The sequence below is a fragment of the Marmota marmota genome, unplaced genomic scaffold (genome assembly GCF_001458135.2).
Source record: "Marmota marmota marmota unplaced genomic scaffold, marMar, whole genome shotgun sequence".
Classification (NCBI taxonomy): domain Eukaryota; kingdom Metazoa; phylum Chordata; class Mammalia; order Rodentia; family Sciuridae; genus Marmota; species Marmota marmota.
Genome location: NW_026000168.1, coordinates 2,703,130 through 2,714,579, shown reverse-complemented (window position 1 = coordinate 2,714,579; position 11,450 = coordinate 2,703,130). Strand labels below are relative to the sequence as shown.

Genomic DNA, 11,450 nt, shown 5'->3' with positions numbered 1-11,450 from the left:
TGGTGTTTAGAAAGCCATTGTGCCATGTTGGACCTATTTCATGACTCGTTCACATTTTCCTAGGCATGAGAGATGGGGGCATTCCTAAAGGGGGTTCCACCGCCTGGTACAGCTTGTTGATAAAATACCATATTTGAACAATAATCCCATTCTTGGCATAATTAATAGAAAATTAGTTTCTAGAAGTAAAAATTGAGTCAGAAATGGAGATTATTAAAATGTACAGTTACAGAAGCCTGACCCTGTAAACCCCATTTATGCAACCAAGTTCCAGAGCGCTTTTGAGTACCCGTGACTCCGCGGCTTCTTCCTCTGGCTGGTGCCGAGTGGGCGAGAGGTTAGTCAACGAGGCGAAATTAAAACAGCACTGCACGTTACGTGGGTACCAGCCATCGGAAACCTATTTTGTATGCAAGGCAGCAATGCCGAGATATATGGAGAGCCCTCGGCTAAGTACAGGAGATAATTACATTTGGAATTTCACCGAGTTAAGTCATTTACAGCTTCAAATAGTTGCAGAGAAAAATCAGCCCAAACACCACTTAAACTTTTTGTTGTAAGTTTTCTGGATAGAAAGAATCTTTTTTTTTTTTTTTTAAATTAGCTCTCATCTTATATGACAAATTCTGTTTTGTTAGTAGGATTTCTCAAAAGTTATTTTCTAGAGCTAGTTAATGTTGTCCATTCTAATGACACACAGAAACTTAGCAGAACAGTAAGATATTTATCCAGGCAAAGGTCACATCAAAAAAATCCCCAATTTTTGTATGTCTTTGGAAATATCCTTAAACCTAACCTGTTGTGAAGAAGGAAAAAAAAGTGATAGATTTAGCACCCCCCCCAAGTTTATGTAAAGCACCCTATGCCTGTGAAAACCCGGGTTCCACAGTATGCACGCTCGGGCGCTGCGGTCTGCATGTGTGTGTGGGTCTGGTATTTATGAAGTAATGCCCATTGCTGGATAAAATCACCTTCCTGATGGCGGGCTCCGAGCCCTTGTTCTGGGTGGCCCAGGACTGCATGCTACAGAATGCTCAGGGCAAGGTGGAGGGGTTGTGAGTCACCCAGGAACTGCGCATCTGCTTTACTAATTGTACACTCTGTACCGACAGAGGTCAGGGGGAGGGAGACCCTCCGCCAGCCAGGCCATCTCTCCTGGCCATGGGACCGTGGGTTTCGGTGGGCGTGGCAAGGTAAACGGACAGCAGTTTTGGGTAGCTGCAGATTTCGCGTATGCATAGATTTCTCTTCGTGCTAAGGCTTTAGGTCAAAGTGAAGATCAGGTTTTCAACTTGTGATGGAAAGCAAGGTGCGATGGCAAGAAAGTGTGCTGTTGTGGTCACCTGCGATGGCCGCATCCCAGGCTGGGCTTCCGTGGAGGGAGGGACAGGCTCTTTTGGACAGGGCTGCTCATGCAGGGCCTGAAGGATTATTAGATGGTGGCCTAGTGCTTGTCAGCAGCAGGCAGATTTCTCAGGCCTGATCCCAGAGGCTGAGGAAGGTTTTGACATTTTAAATAGGAGACCAAAACCACAGGGTATCACTGCAGAACAGGTGGAAATGCCCCGAGGTCCGTATCTCGGTGCCAGCTCCAGAGGCTGTCCAGAGCCAGCCGTGCTGGGATCACCTGTGCACGACCACAGCAGTGCCAAGTAATTGGCAGATCCCTGGTTCTTAGGTGAGATGGCGAAGCAGCCCGTGGCCAAGGGTGAGGGGAATCGAGTGGCATTACGCTGTTAGCCCCTCGGGCTTGCGTTCCCGGCTGCCTGGATTGTGCACGCCTCCTGTCCTCCCCTCCCACCCCTTCCTTCCTGGCCAAGGTGGAAAAGCCTGTGCTGTCCCCAAGTGGGTCAGGGCACCTCCTAGGCTGCACGAGGGCTCGCCAGCCTCGGAGGTCACGAGAGCCTTGCTGAGGGTGTTCCCTCACTCGTACTTTCTCACTCAGCAAGTGGTAGGCAGAACCCCCACCCTGCGCCATCTCGGCTGCGCCTCCGTGGGGTCCAGTAGTGCTGACAGCAGGCAGGACGGCCCCTGCGTTCCATCCTCCAGAAGCGACAGGAGACCACAAAGTTCTGGTAATTCTCCAGCAGAGCCACCCACCATTGGATGGTGCTAGCTGACGCTAACACGTTCTTGAAAGTGCCAGACGTTTACCCAGAAGAGGGTCTTGATGTTACAAAGAGGTCACACGATAACAGATTTTGCCCGTCCGTTATTCAGTCAGCTGACACAGAGAAGAAAGGCCAGCAGTTTTAGTCTGTAACCCTCTTGAGCTCCGATGAGCTCTATCCAGGCCTCACTTGAGGGTCTGGGGTGCATCCTAGTGCTGCAGGGGACCCTGGGACAAGGCTTCCTCCATGTCAGTGTGGTCACACTTGCCACTTCTCAGGCTGGTGTCGGGAAGTGCAATTCTGAATGGACCCTCGACTGACAGTCCTGGTGCCTGTGGAGGCTGAGAACGGGGAATGAGGCCCCTGCTCCAGCAGGAACACGGGAGCAGACACATTTATGCATGGAGAGTGGCCTTTGCACGTGCCCTTTCCCAGGGCACTGTCCCCCATCCTCACATCGCAGGCTGGGGTTCACCTGCCCTAGAGGGAGTGCCCTCTACCTGCCTGGCCCAAGGGCTACTTCTTTTCCATTAGAGAAGTGTACCCCAGTCCAGGAAATTTCCTGAACCTGCAGGCATCTCAGAGTAGGCTGCAGAATCCGCATGGAGTAACTTGAGTTTGAGAACCGTTGGTACCATTGAGCCCTACAGGGGAGAGGCGTCCCCCAAGGGTGGTGGCTGGGCCAGAGCAGGAGGAGAGCTCTGAAGCGGCAGGCCCACAGGGCCTCTGTCCACACAGCAGCCCTTGAGCCTGGAGCACTGGACCAGATCTTCCAGCGTGCAGTGATGGAGGCTCCTTAGGTCTAAACTAGAGGATCACAGTAAAGGACCAACAGGAGGCTTCAGAGGGCAGATTCAGGTCCAGCAGTGACCGTCGCCAGTGGAGGCCACTTGAGCCCTGGGCTGCGTGCCTGTGCAGGCCCTGGCATCTGAACCCCAGAAAATTCCTCTTACCCATAAGAGACGGCCCTTTGTGTCTCATCAGTGATGTCCCTCACTCTCAGGGGACAGTGGCTAGAGACGCTTCCCTTCACAGAGCTGCCGATAGGCTCCTGTGCATGAATCAAACCAAAAGCAGGACTTTTTGAGGTCAGAGAGTACAGTGTAAGATTTCATCTCTTGAATGTCCCCTTGACAGATTCTTCCGGAATGTTGTACAAAGGGGTGCGTTAGAAGTGGGGCAGCGTTCTCACATGGTCTCGTGCAGGTGCATTCATGAGTCAGCCTTTTGTGTTCTGGGGGGGCTTTCCACTTGGAGGCAAGGAAGCGTCCTGTTCAGCAGACAGCAGCCAGCCAGGACCTGCCTCTCTCGGAAAACAAGGCATTGCTAGCGTAGCTGCCTTTTCCTGACGAGCGATGGGTTTCCCTGTGTCCCAGGACTGCGCCATGGGGTCAGATTGTCCTGAGTCCTGGGGTGGGGTGTCTTTGGCATGCAGGGATAGAGAGGACTGGGAGATGAGGCAGAGCCTGAGGGCTCAGGACAGTGTCCTGCAGCCCCGTCACCGAGAGACCCTCTGAGATGGGTATTAACTCAGCAAGAGACGGCGGCAACCCAGCGGGGACCGCACCACTGCCTGTGGACGGGTAGGAGTTAGATGTGTGGCTTCTGCTGCTTAACACATGATTGAGGGAGCACTGTGGTGATCAAAGCCCTGGGTGCCGCTTCCTCGCCAGGGACCAGCCTCCACCACTGCACCAAGCCAGGTTCCTAAGAGAGAGGGAGACTTTGACAAGGACAGTCTGGCCAAGGGCCCTGGAGGACTGAGTCAGATTGTAGGGTGAGGGAGAAGGACGGTGCTCGACTTCCTGAAATGCGTGTGTCTGTTCCAAACGAGACGGGCTGACCAGAGGTCTGCTTGGCTGGGAACGAGATTTTTGAGACTTGGGGTTTTCAGTTTAAAAGCTGAAGAGCGTCTTGGGCAAGCTGGGGACAAGAGCGCTTGAGTGCCCCTCATTCCGCTCATGATCATTTCAGAGGAGCTCAGGGACCACTCTTCCCTGAGCTGTTGTCTGCCAAGACACTGTCCCCAGCTCCATCACATCCTCGCCTTCCCTATGAGCAGCGCTCACCCTCTTCCCTTGGATCTCAGTCACTGTTTAAAGAAAAACGGGAGGTTAGGGTTTAGCCTGTGTCTTGCCTCTGGTGAGCACGTGTGGTGTCATGCTGCTGCTGTGTTGGAAAAGGCGGGGGTCACCCCTTGGTGAGGGTGACCACCACCGGCCTCTTAGATCCCAGGAGACAATTTCCGTGCCCACTCCTCCTGGAGGAGCACCCTGAGGCAGAGGCAGTCAGAGTCACTTGCTCCAAGCCAGCGTTAAATACTGAGCAAACCCTGGGAGGGCCACGCGGCCTGGCAGCCCGAGCCCTTCCTCTTGCCCAGGGGTCCCCGTGGCCCTTGGGGCTCTGTGCTTATGCCGTGAGCTGCCGATGCTGGTTTTAAAACCTGGCTTGCTTGTGGGTGGCGTCCCTTCTGCTTCCCAGAGTCTCCTGTGGAGCCCGGCCAGGTCCCCGGCCAGGTCCCACCTGCACGAGGCACTGAGAGCTCTGAGAAGGTGCGGCAGGGAGGGACGTGCAGGGCTGCCCTGGCGGGTGTGGACCGAGTCCCGCACCACGCACTGCTAGATGCACTTTGCCTGCCGTGGGGTCCCCGTTAGCGGAGTGGCTCGTCCTCACCCAGCTCCAGGCCTCAGTGAGCGGCCCTAGCAGTGCACCCCGCTTCAGGCCTCTCTGACCCCCTGAGCCAGCTCCCAGAGCGAGCTGGGGACAGAGTGCCCGACAGTGGTGCAGCCCCGCACAGCCACCGCTTTGCAGCTGGGACCAAGGAGGAGAAGAGAGGGAGTCCAGGTTTCTCCCTTCCTCGTCCCTTGAACACCAAGGTGCTGATTTTTCATGATTTAGAATCCTGCCTAACTCCGGGAGCACTGGAATTCCTAGACTGCGACTGACTGTTAGTGTGCGTCTGCTTCAAGTGTCAGGAGAGCCTTTAAGAACAGCTCGTGAGGAATGCTGAGACGGGACGGTGCGCAGGGACAGGGAGGGCCTGCGGCCGGGTGAAACGAGCCATGGACTGCCCGCCACCAGCGCCTGTGGCTAAGGAGTCTTGACAGGTTGTCCCCGGAGCTCAGCTCAGCGGGCACTAGAGCTGCCCGGAGTGGGAAGAAGAACGGCGGCTCAGCCAGTGCTGGGTTTGCCAGCAGGACTTGGGTTCTGTTCCTCCCAGGGGTCAGATATGTGTGTGCGTGTAGTGTGTGAATGTGTGCGGGGTGTGTGTGCATGTGTAGAGTGTGGGCGTTGTGCATGTGTAGAATGTGTACGTGTGTGTAGTGTGTGTGCGTGTGTAGAATGTGTATGGTGTGTGTAGCATGTGTATAGTATGTAGTGTGTGCATAATGTGTGTAGTGTCTGTATGCATGTAGAGTACGTGTGCGTGGCAGAGGGCACTGTCTCCCAGACTTGCCTGGTTCCCTGCACACGTGGAGGCCTTGTTCCAACGAGACCACCTGCTTGCAGATGTGGAAGCGTGGGCTTGGCAGGGCAGGGTGGTGTCTGCTGACTTTGCACGCCTGCTCTGGAGGCCCAGCAGCGGAGACCAGCTCAGGGGTGAGGGGCAGAGGCAGAGGCAATAGAAAACTCAGGTGATCCCTGTGATCCCATCGGACCAAGCCCACAGCACCCGCCAGGACCCTGGTCTTGTTTCTGCCCCCTGCTGTCTGCACGCCCTCAGATGGTTTTGCCTGTGGCCTCAGTTTCCCCAGGACTGGAGGACCTCAAGTGGCCAACCAGGCCTCACCTCCGTTGAGTGGAGTGACCGGCCTGGCCCTCGCTGTCCTCTGTTGAGATGTCGGCACCACTGGACACAGACCAAGCCCCGCTCTTGTTGTAGCAGTTTTGTTTCCCTGCTCTGCTAAGGGACCGCGGAATGTCCTTGGTCTTCTCTTGCAGCTCTGCAGAGGTGATCCGAGGCCACACTAACAGGATGCTGCAAGAGCCAAGGGGGATTGCCCGCAAGGAAGGGCTTTATCTTTCCGTCCCCTAAAACCCGAAAATCATTCCTCTTCCCGGCTAGCCCAGCTCCATTGAACCCCTGTTGTGTGGACCCAGATTCCAAACACACACTCGGCCAGTGGAGACTCATGTAATTGTGCCTGAATTCTGAGTATTCATGAGGCACCAGCCCCTGGCCTACACAGGGCGCGTCTCCTCTCCAGAGTGACCCCTCAGAGCCCGGATGGCCATTCCACACAAAGGAGAATGGACAGCGGAGCACGGGTCAGAGCCACAGGTGACCACCCCCCGCGAGCAGCTCCGCCTGCCGTGACCATGGTGGTTCTTGTCTGCCACCCGCCTGTTCTGGCCCACCCGTTCTCATCTTGGTGTCACAGCGTCAACATTTCTTGTTCACTTGCTGGAGCTTGAGTTGGCCTCTGGCCTGCACCAGCCGCCGCCTCTCCCTGCCCTTCCTGGGGCTCCTCGCGATTCAGAGGGAGCTGGAGTCTGCGGGCCAAGCCGAGTGTCTGTGTCTCCGTTCTGGGAGGAGAGGGTGTGGGAGGGCTGACGGGCAGCAAGGCCCAGGGGTGATGCGTTCAAGCCGTAGGGGACACGGACGCCTGTGAAGGACCAGCCAGCGCCACGGGGGCCCTGCGGCTCCTGCAGAGCAAGATGTGGTTCCTCGAGTGTGAACGTGTTGCCTTTTTGCCCTAAAACACAAAGCCAGTCTGGTGGGTTTCTTTTCCTAATGGTTGGAACAGTTTGTTGGGGGCGACCGTTGACCGAGCCCCAAGCCTGTCTGGGGAGTGGTCCGGGTGGGTTTGCGCTAATCCCAACACAAGCTGCAGTCAGTTCTTCCTTGTTACGGGACCTTCCCTGGGATGCTGAGCCGAGGCTCCTAGGAGCTCGCCACACGGGTTCTTCCATGTCCCCCTTCCTGTGGCTGTCACCTGTGGGGTTGTGCGTGTGCTGTGGACACGTGTCCAAGGGCTGTCTCTCCAGTAGAGTGTGAGGTTGGGGTAGACCAGCAAAAGCCCAGCCGGGCAGACATTTGGTGGACTGGTTCCTTTTGATGTGTGAAGCTTCGGTGTTCCTTTTATCGGACTTGGTTTCTGTGATTGCTGCACTAACAATGTCACTCCCAAATTAAGTCATATTCAGCAGAGTCTTGAGTAAGCAGTACCTCTGACCCTTTAATTCGGGTTGTGCAGCATGGCCAGCTCCTTCTTGTTTTTAAAAAGAGCAACCTAGCTGGGCCCGGTGGAGCACGCCTGTAATCCCAGCAGCTTGGGAGGCTGAGGCAGGAGGATCACAAGTTCAAAACCAGCCTCGGCAACAGCCAGGCGCCGAGCAACTCCGTGAGATCCTGTCTCTAAATAAAATATAATAAAAGGGCTCGGGGTTCAATCCCCCCAATCAAAAAAAGAAGAGGGCGCCAGAGATGCTTCATAGTCCTCCTGCCCCGTGACGATTTTAAAACCAAGCAGTTTTTCTTTTTTTAATCTAAGAATTTTTTCTTAGTTTTAATATAAAAAAATAGCTTAGGAGACTTCACATAAAAAAAAAATAAGTAAGTAACTGCACAAAAATGCCATTCCCAACATTTTAATTGCTCCAGCTGAGTCGCTTTGGGAAACTGAATTCCTTCAGCATTATGTGTTCAGGGCTCCCCGAGTTCGGCTGTTCGATAACTCGCTAAAGAGCAGGGAGAATAACATAAAGTGACTCCTAATATGGAATCATTTTCATTTCCTGTTTGTTGAAAGATAAGTGCTAACACTGTAAGGCTTTTTTTCTTCTTCTTCTTAATTTATTCCTCCCTGAGCCACAAGGGAATAAAGAGAAAGAAAAAAATCAAAAGCGATATGGTTTGCGACTGAGTCATCCAGCCAGGACGAGCCCGTGGTGCTCTGCTCCTTTTGTACCCTACCCTCTTTTCCGTCTGCCCCCATGCCCGAGCCCCTCTCCCCACAGACAGTCACTTCCCTACAAAAGTGAAGCATTTTCAATTTTGGAATAATTGTCATCTTGCAAAAATTGCTTTCAAAAGGATGTAAGGTGAATTATGTCACATAGAAGGAATGAGCCCCTTCGCATTGCTAAGGTATTATTTTGGACAAATGGTGTAGAAAAGTATTGAAGTAAAACTATATGTAGATTCTTTCTCATTCTCTCTCTCCCTCTCCCCTCCCGCTCTCCCTTGCTCTCATTAATCTCTCCTGTATTTTCACTGAGGCTCTCTGCTGTTCTTTTAAATATACCTTTTACCTTTGAGGGGATATATCTCCCACTTTTTAAACCAAAGTTGTCACTGTCTATTCCCTGTGCCCAACTGTCTTGAGTCATCAAAGTCGTTGAGTTAAAACACAAAGGTCGTAGCACCCAATAAGTAGGAAGCCAGTACCTGCTCTATGCATCCAATCAGAAATGTCTCCTGACATCAGAAGACGACTTTCACAGAATGAAGAGACTCGGATCACGATAATGGCGGGTCCCCACTTGGACATGTGTGTGAGCTCACTCTGTCCCCGTGGGGCTGGGAACCGTATGGCAGGTCCCCACGTGAATACGTGAGTGGGCTCACTGTGTCCTGGTGGGGATGGGAACTGTCCACCAGACTTCTGACCCTGCTTCTCTCTGCTGACGTCACCCGCCAGCACCGTCTTACTCTGTGCTACCTGTGAAGAAACGTGAGCCTAAGTCTGCACACATGTATCCATCTGTCTGGGTTTCTCCACGACCCCAACAGGTGGGTCTACGAGTCGTAGCTGCCACACTCACCATCCTCTGAGTCAGGCTGGTTAATAGGCATGATTCACCTGTGTCTTTACCTGGGCCTGCTCCACGGGCCTCCTTGGTGCCGGCAGGTCTGGAACTTCCCAGTTCAAGGCCAATGCATCTGGTCTTGAGAAGTCTCACAGTCACACCTCCGGTTCCTGGGCGTTTGGCAATGTGTCTATGAATTCCAAAAATGAAGAGGCCACGCACAAGGTTTTCTCATACTTCGTGGAGCCATAGTTACATGGAATGTGTGTGATTTAGTAAAACAGTCATGCATCTGTATTCACAGAGATAACGACCCCTTTTCTTCCTACTAGCTTGCTAAAGACAAAGAACGCCTCCAGGCCATGATGACCCACCTGCATGTGAAGTCTACGGAACCCAAAGCCGCCCCTCAGCCCGTAAGTACTGGCGGACATCAAGGGGGCCATGACACTGAGTGGTCCTCTTCTGCCTCCTGTCCAGGTGTGGGGAGGGGGACAGCCCTGCAGGGGCAGGTTTTCGTGCGGAGCGTTTCTGGTGCCCATTCCTGGTGAGGGCAGTGTGCCGGGCATCTGGGGAGACACAGGACGAGTCAGACATGGTCCTTGCCCATGAGGCCCAAGCTACCAGCTCTTGTTTGGAGCAGAGTCATCTTCGCTGAACCCTGGTACTGAAACGCATTCTGAGTGCTTGCCAGGGGCGGGACCATGACAGCAGAAGGAAGAGGCATCTAGGCCAGGCAGGGCCAGGGACAGTGTTGTGTTAGTACAGGGGCAGGAAGAGTCCAGCCCAAGTGACGGTCAAGCGGAAAGGACCCTGTCGGGCTGCTGCAGCCCGCGTGATGGAGATGCCCGGTGCACCCGGCACCCGGCACCCGGCGGGGGTGAGCCCCATGCAGGCAGGACCAGGGTTCTCCTAGCCCTTGGTTCCCTGTAGAAGGCCTTGAAGGGTGCCATCGCAGCATGAGCGGTGAACACCCAAGTGCGAGGATGATGCCCAAGTGCAGATCCTGCCTGGGACCTTGCTCCTTGGAATGAGCTCTCTTGAGCGGGTGTGTCTCTCACACGCATGTTCCTAAAAACCTCCCGGTAGCTTCAACTGATTATTCAAAATGGAGACAGTGCTTTGCCTCTTGATTTTAAGATTTGTAAAATTTAAAGGTACACTGCCTTTATTTGATTTTGCTGGGAGTCACTGTGTGAAAATTAATTGAGCGTTGACAATCTATAGTTAGTACCAGCAATTTTAATCAATATGCAATGATGCAGCATAATGGCAAAGTATTGGTTTATCTGTTTTGACTGATTTTTTTCTATAAATAAAGCAAACACACACCCATATATGTATGATTTATGGTGATAGAAATAAAACGGAGTCAGACTATTAACCCAGCAAATATGGTAGCCTGCCAAGATGCAGTTGGCAGACAAAATTAATGTCTGAAACAGAGCACATTACTGAGATATAGGACATAAAATCATTAACCACTCTGCGCATCCATTTTTACTAGGAGAGAGTCGTTAGTCCGTGTACTTCCCTGGGATGGCTGTAGGACTGGACGGGCAGGTTACCACCAGGAAGGAAGGAACCACGCCTTCGGCTCTGCCGCTTCCCCAGCCCCTTCTTCTGAGGAGGGTTCTGGGAAGAGTGGAGCCTGCAGTGGCATGGCTGGGGACCCAGGGCACGCACTGTCTCGAGCCCTCGGGAGGCCTAGAGATGGCTCCAGTGGAAGTTCTCCCAACGCAAAGGCCTTGAGGCTCTGCACTCGCTGCAGGGGAAGAAGGGGTTAGTGTCTTCTTCCTCCCTGGATTCGGGTCGGTTTGACGCAGCACCGAGGAGAGGACTTGTTGGGTATCACAGGGCTGTTTGGCAGGAGGTGGGATCTGTCCACAGAGAGGAAGGGCAAGCCCGCATGGGCGTCATATAGGTGAAGCCCACGCCAGCTTAGAGGACCCTTGGGAATGGCCCCAGGGACCGTGTTAAGCCTCCTGTAAACAGGGAAAAGCAGCAGTGGGGGTGGGTGAACAGGAAAGGATGGGTTTGCCTCGATTAGTGTTAAAAAAAAAAAAAAAAGTTTTACATTCTAGAAAATTATAACTTTGAAGGGGACCTCCTACTAAATTTATTTTAACTGCTCTATTGAAAATTCTCTACCCCTAGTCAACATTATCTCTCAGTAGCTCAGCACAGTATTTCTTTATTAAAAGAAATAGGCACGAATATTTTTGACTGAAAAATTAATAGCTTTTGAATTCATACACAGCAGGTTTTCTTTTGCAAAGAAGTCCAATATCGCCGCACAGCACTTCTATAACCATTTATTTAGAGTCCAAGTCAAACCTTTGACAGCTAGCACAGCTCTACAAGGCAGGATAAAGAGCCCCGAGATGTAAACCAACAATGGCCGTCTGTGTGAGGCTCGCCATTGTCAAATACATAGATTGTTTGGATTAGTTTATGTAAATGTACTGTTGTATTACCCTTTGGGAAAAAAAAGATCACATTTGTGTATGAAAAGTGGTTCCCTTCACAGGCTGCTTTATAAATCCCTTATCCTTTAACTTGCATGTAAGAAGTGAAATCGGTGCC

At 52.7% G+C, this 11,450-nt stretch overlaps 1 protein-coding gene across 9 annotated transcripts in view; it reads left to right on the top strand.

Annotated features, from left to right (window-relative positions):
- Foxp1 (forkhead box P1) overlaps positions 1 to 11,450 on the top strand; it is a 616,519-nt gene that overhangs the window by 582,625 nt on the left and 22,444 nt on the right. For all 9 annotated transcript variants that reach the window (XM_015494919.2, XM_048787006.1, XM_048787007.1 and 6 more), the window contains one exon: positions 9,197 to 9,280. In XM_015494919.2, coding sequence (XP_015350405.1) covers positions 9,197 to 9,280 — 84 coding nt within the window. The remainder of the gene's footprint in view (positions 1 to 9,196; positions 9,281 to 11,450) is intronic.